This window comes from Hippoglossus hippoglossus, chromosome 14 (assembly GCF_009819705.1).
Source record: "Hippoglossus hippoglossus isolate fHipHip1 chromosome 14, fHipHip1.pri, whole genome shotgun sequence".
In the NCBI taxonomy this organism is placed as follows: domain Eukaryota; kingdom Metazoa; phylum Chordata; class Actinopteri; order Pleuronectiformes; family Pleuronectidae; genus Hippoglossus; species Hippoglossus hippoglossus.
In genome coordinates this window covers 9,125,878-9,138,638 of record NC_047164.1, presented here as the reverse complement: position 1 = coordinate 9,138,638, position 12,761 = coordinate 9,125,878, and the positions used below count along the sequence as shown (strand labels likewise).

The window sequence follows — 12,761 nt, the reverse complement described above, 5'->3', positions numbered from 1 at the left end:
TATGCAATAATAATTATAATGTGGAACATAGCTGCTGCATTATTACATAATTATGATTAGACGATTAAATTATTTCACTTTAAATTATATTAGTCCAGAGAAAATAAAAGGACAGGAAATTTTGCACTCTAAAATCAGAATTCAGCCTCATAAAAAAGGAAATGATTCATTTGGAAGTTAAAGAGATTTGGGCTGATGCTGCTCCTTGTAAAACGTTTTCCTTCCACCCAATAAAATCAAATTGGATTCCAGATTAGACCAGCCTGGTATCACCAAGAGAAATAAATAACACGTACTTTTCCTTCAGAAATGTTGTTTGTTATCGCTATTTGGGGATTTTTGGTGTTTTTTATGTCAAGGTCATAGACGAGCATCAAATGAGGAATTAAAACCAAACTTACTGGAAAACACTGAACAAGCATCAGTATTGTGAGAATTAACTCAAATGACTGACACCAAAAGAAAATGTTATTTGATGTGTCTTTTCACTTTTTAGTTTGGCGCATGTCCCATCCACTAACATGGAGGAATTGGGGTTTATGACAGCCAGCCACCAGGAGGCCATTGAGATACTTTGGCATCACTTTTAGGATGTTGATGATGTAACCCCTAACCCTTCCCCTGTACCCTGTCCCCAACGCTAACTAAACCAAAGAGGCGTTAAATTAAACGTGAAATGTTTGTAATTCCATGATATGACGTTAGGTGGACAAATTGTCACGTTTACATTACTTGAGGTGACTGTTGCTGGGGTTTAGGGAATGGTCTGTCTTGGGAAACAAAGGACGTTAACACAGAAACAAGATCAAAATGTGAAATTTGTCCCTAATTTGAAAATGTACCTTTATGTTTAGCATCTAATTGTAATTGTCAAAATAAATTACCCACTTGTGAGGCTACACGTTCCTCCAAATTCTATCTCCTGTGTGGCTATTTGCACAGCTCAAACCAATTTGTTGCTATCAGATATCAGTAATCTATTTTTTTTTAATCGGATTACTTCAAGCCGGTCACTATACGGAACCCTGCCAATACCGGCCCCCTCACCCTGCCCACCCTTTCTCTACACAGCCGAACACTACAGATCCCCTAATTTATCACCGTCTCCCAGCTGGACTTGAAGTGACAGATTTATTAGATAGCCATTTGCGGCTGCATGTAGCACTGCCAGTTGAGGGTCGGTGAAACTGACGGAGTCAAAGCTGTTTGATGACCTCCAAGTGATAATGACCGTACAGCGGAGAAGGACACAGAGGAGGACAGAGAGGGAGATAAAGAGATGTGCAGAATGGTGTGGGCGGGAGATAAAGTCAAAGGGTTGGACAATCAGACATCCTTCTGAGAAATCGAAGATGGGCAGATCTCTGAGCTGGGCTATGTTGTGATACACTTTAGTGAAAGTATCGTGATATATTACATGTTAAACTATTGTATCAGCAAATGCTATATGGGAATCAGAATAAAGGATAAGGAATAATATCAGATAAAACGCTCGGATGGTAATGCAAGTTTTTAAAGGAGGTTATCGATGGAGAGATTCTAGGGGGAGTGTGACATTTTAGGGAAATCTACGTAGATTTGTACCGCTCTCCTGTGTGTCCGTTACATAAAGAGGTTCAGCCAGCAGGCAGTTAGCATAGCTTAGCGTAAAAGACCAAAGAGGCCCATGGAAAGAGCTCGTCTTACTCCGTCTAAAGAAAGGTCAAAACAAAGGCACGTCTACAGCTCATAAAGGCCTCAGTTGTTCTCCTGTGTAGACACCACAGACTTGCTGTTCTTCAGTTGTACTAACTTCGAGGATGCAGAAATTCTTCAATAATTTAGGCTCATGTTTTTTCAATCCGATGGAATAACATGAATGACGTGATCTTTCCATTATCCTGGAAAGGACCCGTAATAATATGCACATTGTATATTGTGTATAAATTGTATTGTGCATTGTATACAATGTAATACGTACTGTCTATATATTGTATTGTATATTGTCTACATTATCTGTACTAGCAGAGTGTCACCATTAGCTGTAATCAAACTTCTTGTGTGTGCTAACTGGCCAAATAAACCTGATTCTGATTATAACTGCGCTCACACCGCACAACCTCGCGCCTCTATGCTCTCGCTCAAGGGGCACGTGACGACACCAGCAATACTCAGCAGTAACTACAGCTATGCAGCTATGCTACTGGAACTAGCGATGCTACCAAAACTAGCGATGCTAATGCGCATCTTGGGCGAGAGAGTGTGCGCAGGAACGCGGTTCTCAGGCAGGAGGATAACAATGGACATTGGGGCTTAAATCATGGTGTAATTGACGCCAATTCCAGGCGAAATTTGAATGTCGGGCCTTACAGACACTTAGGCGACACCCCAGAAGCAGTATGAACGCATTTTATGTGTTTTTTCTGTATTTTCTTTTATGTTTAAAGATGTGGTCACCATTTACTTCAATTGAATTGGATTTGGCTGCAACGCTGTTATCCATGAAACTCCAAAACTGTTTTGTGGACCCAAACATGTCACCCACCCCTCCATCGGCCGAGTGGTGAGTAGATAATGACTGATCTCTCATTTTTGGCTGAACTATCTTTGCGTTTTTGTAATGTGTTGTACGGAACAGAATGACAATGCTCAGACATTCCCCTTTATATATATATTTATTTCCTTCAAATCCTTTCTGCTGTGGCACACGGGATGCGTGCTGTAAAGCAGGTCATTCCCACTCGTGCATGGAGGGAGCCTGAGATTAAAACGCTCGGGCCCTGGTTGCTCTTTTCCATCCTTTCGGGATGGGAGGTGCAGATCTCAGCTTTCTCACGACCTGGTACCGGCTGCATCGGAAAAGCACACGACCGTGCAGCAGCAGCGCTTCTCTTTTTCTTTTTTTAACAATGATTCCGACCTCAGTGGGCGGGGCTTACGGATGACACGGCTGTGCTATTGGTGCGCGGCGGTGAAACGATGAGGAAATCGGGCGAGGCTGCCGGCACGCCGACCAATCACACGCCGAGGTGTGGCTCTCCGGGGGCGCGGCCGCGGTGAGAGGGGGCGGCGCCAGAAGCGGAAGTGAGTCTCGGCTGATCTCTCGCTGTTATTCGGCCACGGTCGGTTCCAGGAGAGAGGGGCAGCCAAGAAATCGCACCGGGATCGACTTGGCTCTGCGGGATAAACGACAGAAAAAAAAAAGAATTAAATCAAACGAACAATGAACCGCATCGAGTGAAGGCTCGTGACAGACCCTGCGGCCGAGTTGATTCCACACACTGCCACGTTAACAAAGCTGTTGGGTGATACGGTCCAGATCTGAGGCTGTGTCATTGAGCAGGCAGGACACGTCAGGAGAAAAGGGAGAGAGAGAGAGAGAGAGAGAGAGAGAGAGAGAGAAAAAAAAAAAGAGGAGCTGACCGACTGCACTGTACGAGTCAGCCTTCAAATCCGCCCGTGGAAAGCTTCCCCTGCCTGTTCCACGACAACACCTCGCTGTCAGCCAGAGGGAAGCGTCTCGACAAAGACATCGCCCGGGTCGAAGGTGGTGATCAGAAGGTGAAAATCCCATTTTTTTCTTCCCTTCTCTCGCCTGTTATCCCAGGCAGGCTGTCCGGCTAGCTAGCATCCGCGCTAACGCTTAGCTAGCTAACGATCACGACGGGTGGACTCGCTAGCTTGGCATTTAACTCGCCTCGTTCGTTTTGCGAAACCCGCTCGACTCGACTGTTCGCCTCATGAGAGAAATGTATTTATGAATAACGTGGCGTGACACCGCGTATTAGACGCGATGCGAGTAAAGCAGACGAGTGATCGAGCTACATCGGATCAAATTTGAGGTTGGACCGGCAGCTGTCAAACAAGGTCGAGTGATTCCAGTCGGAAGTGTCGCTGTTCAAGTCTAATTTATTCGAGGGTTATTCGTATTCACAATCATTAGACGTTGTATTGTGGGGGATGGCTTGTCTGTCAATTGGGTTGCGTTAGGAAAAAAACGTCTCTGAATGTGTGTGTGTGTGTGTGTGTGTGATCTCGACACAGCAGTGCTTCTAGCTCTTCTGGTGGCTGCCAGCAGCTCAGCTGTAGTCGAGCTGGCAACGTCACGGGGTTATAATTAGCTAAAGATGCGATGTTAACTGGTTTGCTTTTGTCCACGGCTCTGCAGTAATAAGGTTAGATTGTTCAGAGCAAGAATGATCTCATTCATGACAATGTTCTGTGTGATTATCATATGTCTAGGGAGCCTCTGAGGGAGTCGAACAGACCCCAAGAGGTATAAATATGTATAAAATGTCTGTGTCCATGACTTGGTTGTATGTTAACGCCTTGATCTGAAGGGGGGACAAGAGGGGCCAGTTGCTAACTCGGTGCATGCCATCCTGTGTGCTCTTCTCTCAATAGGACCGAACGATCACGGGATAGCATTTGTGTGTGGGGGGAGAAAACAAATGGGGGATTACGGGTTCGGAGTCCTAGTTCAAAACAACACTGGCAACAAGTCTGCATTCCCGGTCCGAATCCACCCGCATCTGCAGCCCCCACACCACCACCAAAATGTGTCGCAGAGCCCTGCTGCCTTCATAAACAGCACCACAGCCGCAGGGAATGGCACCACGGGAGGCTCTCCCTGGCTCTTCCCTGCCTCTGCCACCCACAACAGTGTGCAAGACGAAATCCTGGGGGGGCCAGAGAAGCCCAAAGCACAGCAGCAACAGGAAATGCAGGAAACGCAAGAAAAGCAGCAGCAGTTGTCCCCTGGGAGTCACCAGGAGGGTGGAGGCGGTGGTGGGATCATTTCAGAACTGGAAAAGGCCCGGTCAGAAGAAGGCAAGACAGACAACGGCACGTCTGAAGGCAGTAACGGAAAGGAGAAGCAGCTACGTCTCGAGTCTCCAGTCCTGGCAGGCTTTGATTACCAGGAAACGTCTGGTCTCGGGGGAACCGGGCAAGTCCAGTCCAGTGCAACCTCGTCATCGCTCACTGGCTTCAACAACTGGTCGGCTGCCATCCCACCGGCGCCATCAACCATCATCAATGAGGACGTGAGCTTCTTCAACCCGGCCTCTGCCAACAACGGCCCCCTGCTGTTCCAGAACTTCTCACACCATGTCAGTCCAGGGTTTGGTGGGAACTTCTCCCCCCAGATAGGACCGGCGGCGGCCTTGTCCCAGCACCACGCGGCTCCCCCGCCCCACCCCCACTTCCAACACCCTCACAACCAACACCAGCAGCATCGACGCTCCCCGGCCTCTCCACACCCTCCACCGCCCTTTCCGCACAGGAATCCGGCTTTCAGCCAGTTGCCGCATATGTCCAACAGCCTGAACAAGCCCCCGTCCCCCTGGGGTCCTGCCAGCTACCAGAGCCCCTCTCCCTCCCCCGGCTCCTCCACCTCCTGGAGTCCCGGAGGAGGCTACAGTAGTGGTGGTGGTGGCTGGGGAGGGTCTCAGGGCAGAGATTATCGCAGAGGTCTGAACGGTGGGATGACCCCCATCAACTCTATCTCTCCACTGAAGAAGACCTTCCCTAACAACCATGTGGCATCCCAGAAGTACCCTCGAAACAGTCCCGCAGGCTTCAACCCCAAGTCCTGGGTGGACGAGGGAGTTGGCCGCAGTGATAACATCTTCCCCTTTCAGGTCAGTTTACCTCTGAATAGCCTCATTGTACGATTTAGAAATAATTCTGGTATAATATTTCATTCTATTCTATTTGCATTTTATTCTATTCTATGTGCTTATTATTAAACATTAACATTTTATTTATGTTAGCTCTTAATTTTATCACCCTATGCACTGTAAATGCTATTTTTAGAGATGGGGGAGGGCATGGATTTACATGATGCGTTTGTTTCAGCGTCAGCGTAGAAAGGCGTCGTTGGGCTCTGTACCTCCACAGCTGTATGTCCCTGATGATGACTAATGTGGCTCTGTCACTGCAGTGGTGTGTGCGTGTGTGCCACGTATACAAGCCGGGGGGCTGGAGGGAGGAGTCGGGGTGTGGGGAGTCGAGGAGTGATGGAGAGAAAGGGATGGGGAGAAATGGGGGAAAGTGAGAGAGGGTGCGAGGAGAAGGATCCCGGGGATGGACCACGTAAAAGACAGACGCCGAGATGAAAAGACAAAAGTAGATGAACCCGGGAACAAGAAGACACCATTATGGGATGTCCTTTATTCCATTCAGAAACAAATAGAAAGAAATAACAGAGGTAATATTGTAGATTGAAGGACCAAGCGCTTTACCCCTTCAACGTAACGGGGTATCAATCCATTCTATTCAGTGAAATGGAGCCTAATGATTTTTCAGGATGACCACTTAATAAATAACCCAGGTCAAGGCAATGCCTAGCAACTCGTTTTCAAGAATACCACCCTGCACATACTGTAATTTTGAAAGCTGGAGGCCCACACAATGAAGACGGCGCGAATAATTGTATCGTCACATGTAGAATCCGCTGATAGAATTGATTGAAAGAGGTAAAGGGAGCACGGATATGGATTCATCTTATTGATCTAGCTCATGATTAATTGTGTCGGTCGTTACAAGGAGGCGGGGGTGAAGAGGGTAAGGTTTGCTATTGGCCGAGCTCAGCCTGTTGACTTAATGAGAGGTTTCTTTCAGTATCATGAATATTCTCTGTCTTTTTATCTTCGGACAATGTGTCTATCCATTTGCTTAATTTAAGGTCAGTCATAGCTACGTGGTCACAATCAATTACTCAATGGGATCTTGGGTGGAGCAGATAGTGTTAAATTGTCTGAGTGATTGCCTGCCTCTGTTTTGTCAATTTTCTATCAACAGCTCAACAACATTGGGCTAATTGGGCTTAGAGACCACTAGTAACAGGTATAGCTTCATTTCCTGGCCTCGTCCATCCGCGGAGGAAGTCGTAATCTCTGGTTTCAGGGAGACATTTTCTTCAGGAATAATAAAAAAAAATTCTCGAAACAAGCAAATTATCTCAATTAGAAATTTAGAAAGCGATGCTCGGTTTGACCTTTTCAGGTATTTTCTTATCTTCACTCGCAATTACTGACTCAGAGCGCAGCACAGGCCAAGCAGTGAAGGACTTTGTACTGACATGTCTTGACATGCCCTGAGTATTTTGTGCTGAATAAGTAGCAAAGCTTACCTCTGAGCAGCAATTTACCAGCAGATAACAGCCTAATTACTGTTGGTAGTCATGGGGTTACGATCATACCTAATGTGTTTTCCATTATTTAGGTCTCATTCATATTTATATTTTAAAGTCATATTATCTCTGTATATTTTGTCAACTTTGACAAGCATTATATTTAAATATAGTTCAATAAAAATGTAGCAATTAATAATTGTAGATGGGAAATAAAAAGGGCCTTCAATTTCCACCTTGCTCACATATTTGCTACAGAACCATGATTCTGCATCCATTTTGAGCAGCAGCAAGTCCCTTCTGTTACATCCCCATATCAGATTTAAGCTTAAGCGAGCATTACTGTGGCTGCAGCATGTTGCCCTCCCTCGTGCTTCAATCAGATCAGCTCAAGTAGCATTGTCCCTCTGCCCCCTTGATACAAGGGCAGATGGAGGATGGGCATAGAATGACCTTACACTGCTTGTGTGTGAGTGTCATTGTAGTCTAGCTTAGAAAACAATATTAATATGAAGTTTTGTCCGTGCATTGAAATGTAGCCTTAAAACTCTTAGACCTGGGATTGCCGAGTGTGAGGTGATAAATAAGTTCCGTGATTTAGGATACACACAATTTTCTACACAGAAATGCCTCCAGCAGACTGATTTTTTAAATTCACCAAGAACTCTACTCTTTTAATTTCCCTACAAAATCCGACATCTCTGCTCCTGCATCTATGCATGTGTGAAAGAGATTATCAAATTAGCAAATGTGTTTCCACATCACTGTGTGCTCCCAAATGTGTTTCTCAATCATTTTGCCTACAGTATGTTCACATCTTCCACTGCCGTCTGGATTAATGTCACTTTTAAATATTGACTCGCATCATACAATGCAACAGCTGAGAAGCATTTACCACATACACTTAAGAAATTAGGGTTTGGTCCAACTAAGGTGTCGATGAAATGTATAAAATTATGATCGATATATCATGTGTTGACATTATTGTTATTCTCTTCTGTAAATTGATAGAAAAATGTGTCATTTTTGGTCTGTGCAGACATTGATCATGTTGCAGCATTGAAGCGGTTACTGTAGAAACCCCTGTTAAATTATTACACAGTCAGTCAGTGTCAGGTTTGTTCGTCAGACGCCTCCTCTGTAGTTCACTCTGAAAGATATCTTTGTCAGGGTTTTATTTTGACTTTCATTTTCTGGATCTGTATTTAGATGTGACATGAAAATTGCCACGTCTGTGGGACCAGTTGACTTGGGCCATTTCCTCTTTACTCACTTCCATTTTACTACCACTGCTGAAGAAGGGTTTCAGTCAAAACTGTTTGATCAAGAGCTTCGTTTCGTCTTTAAAAAAAGACGGCAGTCAGTGGTGCTTGTCAATGTTTGTCAGAGATCATGCACTGTTCAGATGACTGATGACACATGTTGCCTAACACAAGGCAACCCCCCCCAGGTTTGGTAATTGAAATACCGTCGCTCCTGTAACTCTGCACTAAACACACGCCATGAGGAACTGTTGTCACACTATTCCAGTAGCCGGCTCCAACTGCCTCACATAGTTTCCATTTTAGCACTGACACAACAGATGAAGGCTCAGTGGCTTTTGACTTAGAAGCCTAATTGTTCTTCTTATGTACCATCAATGTTACTTCATTGTAGAGTTTGTTTATTAGTTAACTTTTTAAACAAATGTGATTGCAAAACACAGCGTTAAATCCGAAAGTTAACCCGCATATAATTGTACCTCTGAAACATTGCCATTAAGACGCTGTTCAGTAGATATAAGCGCATTTTAAAGGAGACATTATGCCTACTTGAAAAGGTTTACATGCTCTAATATTAAGAAAAATACATCACTTTCCTCAATCTGTCCATTTCGGCAGCCCCTCTTTTTAGCCTTTGTCTGAAAACGTTTGGTTTAGCTCCTTTCTCTTTAAGACCTTTTGGGGTGCAAAACTTCCTTTACCATGGACTTTGAGGCTTTTTTTGCAGAGCATTTATAAGTACGAAAAGACGCATATAACATATACTGATATATATATATCATAACATATTAATATGGTCACTGTGCTGCTGTATGACAGTGCCTAGCTGCTAAAGCTAAGATCCCTCATTCTGCTAACCTTCAGGAGGTTTGGCATCAGTGATTTGTGTGTAAATTAGCAAATGTGTTTGGACCATTTGGTGGGTAGTATCCAAAATGGTGTACGGCGCCATGGCACATGTATGTGCCAATGTTCCAGCACCATTGCTGCTGCTGCGAAAAGCCCTGCAGTTGCCGTATTAGAGCAGCTTTAGCATTTACGTTGGGCTCTTGGCCAAACAGTCTGCCACTAAGTGCTAATGCACTGGTCAGCTGGTAGTTAGCTTTAGACCAGAAATGTGTACTTTTTAATGCCAGGAAACCCTGTTCCACACCCTCCTGTATCTTTGTCTCCCCCTTCTCTTCTTCCTCACCTGTGATATTCACAGTCAGATGCCTGCTGCTGTGTCAGGTGTACTAGGCTGATTTGGATTGGTAGATTTGGCCAGTGACCATGGTAAGACCTGCAGTGCCTGAAGGCGAGTAAGCCAGGACAGGATATTGTCTCAGTAAGCTACCTAAGTAACCGATGGTTATGGCTACATCCTCACTGTTTCTGTAGCTTACATATACATACACCGCAGACTTATACAGGGCCGTTCTATAAAGATATGTTATTAAAGTGTTTCTTCAGATCTGCAGTGGAAACACCTGCTGTCTGAATGCTTTACCATGTGTATCTGTAACATTATTCTGTCACAGATACACATTTACCGATCAGATCACAGTATGCATGGTTACAATATCTTAGTTCATACATGTGCATATATTCCGAATATCTTTGCTGACGGCTTTCAAAAGGAGCAAATTAATTGAAAAGCTCATTTATTTTCATAATCAGACCTGCCGAGGTTGAATTATCATCACGTGAATAGTCAGTGAATAAGTGGGAAAGTTGAACAAGAGTTAAGCCAATGTTCCCATTAGCTGTTAGGCTGGTGAAAAAATGTTTACATTTAATTAAGGCGCTTGATTCCTTTCAGATATACCTCCTTCCCCTCATTTATGATGTGTACATGCAAATTATCTTGCTTACATGCACATCTACCAACACTCTGAACCATTATGAGGCCGGAGGTTTCAGTCATTACCTCAGTGGTGTTAAATGAAAGAAAATGTTTTTTCTTTTTGGACTAATGAGCGGCCCAAGCTGCGCTGGCAAGAACACAGCTCTGCTGCGCATACAGCCTCATTGTGCCCTTCTCACACCCTTGACGCTCTGAAAGAGAGATTGTGTGTGTATGTGCACATTCTCATGTTTGCACGAGTCCTAATTAGTCCCTGGCCTATGTCATCCCCACATGTGTCTTAACAAAGGTAGAAGACAAAGCACAGTCCAAATGGAAGTGTCATAATGTATTTAGCCTAGCTCATTGCATACAATAAAAGAGCCAGTTCAGTGTAATCCCCAGGCAGTGCAGATACTGCTGGAACCCAGGCCTCTGTCACTCCCCAATTGTACGCATGTACACACCGTCCACCGCTCCATTCCGCTGCAGCACCAGGCAGCAGGTTGTTTTTGACAGTCGGGGGTATTTAATGTCATAGCAGGCCTTTGAAATACTTAGACCAGGAAGAAACATTATCACAAGCATCAAAAGCTCAACCTGCTTCCCTTTCCTGCCCCCTTTTCTTCTTAGTTTTTTTGTACTGCCTTGCTTCAATACCCGCTTTCCCTCTCTCTATCATCCATTTTCTTTCATCGCCACTTTCCTTTTCCCGTCTTTGCCTTGGGCTTCCTCTCTCCACGACGTCTCGGGGATGTGATCAGAAGCACGGAAATGTAAGGCGCTTTATTCCGGCGATGAATGTTACATGGATGTCGAAAAAAAATCACACTCCTTTAAAAACCTCCTATATTCTTTACATCCTTCACCCCGTTACTTTCCCAACTCTTTCACTTTCCCTCGACTTCCATTTTTCATTAACAGGCAGGTGACACGGAAGATTAATGTTGGAGTTAATCACCTACAGTATGCTGTATTTAATCATGCTTTGCAGCGCTACATGTCATCAAAATCAGTTGGAGGTTGTCCTGTCTGTTTTATGGTGCCTAAGATTAAAACCTGTCTGAAGGAGCCAACTTGCAGTTAATCTCATCTGTTTTGTTACTTCAAACATTTTCACTTTTATAGAAAAACACAAACCACTACCTTGAGTTCCCTGAAGTTTGGATATAGAGTTATCTGTTTTTTTATTGACGATTAATGATTTATCGAGAAAACTACCAACAGATTTGCATAATCCAGGGACATAAAGATTAGTTCGGTGCACATTTAATGATTCTGGGTAAAACAGAAATGGCGACAGGGCTCGCTGGAGGCTGCATAACGCCAATCAATGCAGACAGTCACAGGAAGAAGGTGTTTTTCTCGCCTTTTTGATCATGTCACCTTCAACCAGACTGTATTATGCTCAGTGTTCTGTTTATCCAGGCACACTGGGCTACATTTCACTGCTGCCTGTAAATAATATAGTATGTCATGCCATATTTTCTTTGTTTATACCTATGACCTTGGGTTCATATGGGCAAGCTTTCCTAGGCACACAATGACATAGACTACCCCTGTAAATTGTGTGTGTGTGTGTGTGTGTGTGTGTGTGTGTGTGTGTGTGTGTGTGTGTGTGTGTGTGTGTGTGTGTGTGTGTGTGTGTGTGTGTGTGTGTGTGTGTGTGTGTGTGTGTGTGTGTGTGTGTGTGTGTGTGTGTGTGTGTGTGTGTGTGTGTGTGTGTGTGTGTGTGAAGGCCCAGCAATCTGTTGGGGATGAGTGCTTTACTGGTCAGCTGGCCAGTTGTTGAGAGACGGAGAGGGAGAATGTTGGATGACTCTGATGATTAATCACCGTGTGCAACTCTCCAGGCTAATGCTTAGCAACTGCAGAGCTCCAGCCAAGCTTCCAGCTCGCCATACTCGGCCCATCTCTAGCACAAAATGAATTATTTTTCTTCTGAAACAACACAATAGGATTACCCTGCAACACTTAAATAAACTGGTACCACAATCTGTACAAAGGCTGCAGATAAAAGGAGAACTGCAACTTGCTGTGTCTTTTTTTTTTTTGTATTTGTTTTGGATTACGTGTTTTGTGTGCTTGCCTATACTAAGATATACTCTCCAGCTGGGTGTACTTGCCACAATAACCAGTCCTTCACTTATATCTGCTTTGCCCTCTCTTTGAATGTTTAGTTTATTTGACCCGCAGCAATAACCTAATTCCACATATTTAGGTTATTATATCCACAGATACTGAGGCGGATATGAGAAAATAGTAGACACAGACTGGCTTATATCCCTGCGTTGATATTTGTTTTGAGGGAGAGTGATCACTGGGTGTGTTCTTCCACCATGCCATCGCTGTTCTAGTCGGTTCCTTCAGTCAGTGTGGGATATCTACGTCAGTGTTTTTTAAATGCCTCTAAAACACACGTTTGGTTGTTTTGGCAGCAATTGTGCCAGACCTCCATCTCCAATCTGCGGTAGATGAGATAGCAGAAGGAGCTATTGAATTTGGTGAGCCACTGTAGACGGCACGCAGTAGATACCTGCCGCACCATTGTTCATATGCT

The 12,761-nt window shown here is 44.5% G+C and overlaps 1 protein-coding gene across 2 annotated transcripts in view; it reads left to right on the top strand.

Annotated features, from left to right (window-relative positions):
* Positions 1-2,950: 2,950 nt before the first annotated feature.
* The window catches only part of cpeb4b (cytoplasmic polyadenylation element binding protein 4b), a 32,672-nt gene continuing 22,861 nt past the window's right edge, over positions 2,951-12,761 (top strand). The window contains exons 1-2 of one of the 2 annotated variants that reach the window (XM_034605713.1): positions 2,951-3,540; positions 4,384-5,621. In XM_034605713.1, coding sequence (XP_034461604.1) covers positions 4,431-5,621 — 1,191 coding nt within the window. In that variant the 5' untranslated portion in view covers positions 2,951-3,540; positions 4,384-4,430. The remainder of the gene's footprint in view (positions 3,541-4,383; positions 5,622-12,761) is intronic. The other variant, XM_034605714.1, reaches the window with a different exon arrangement.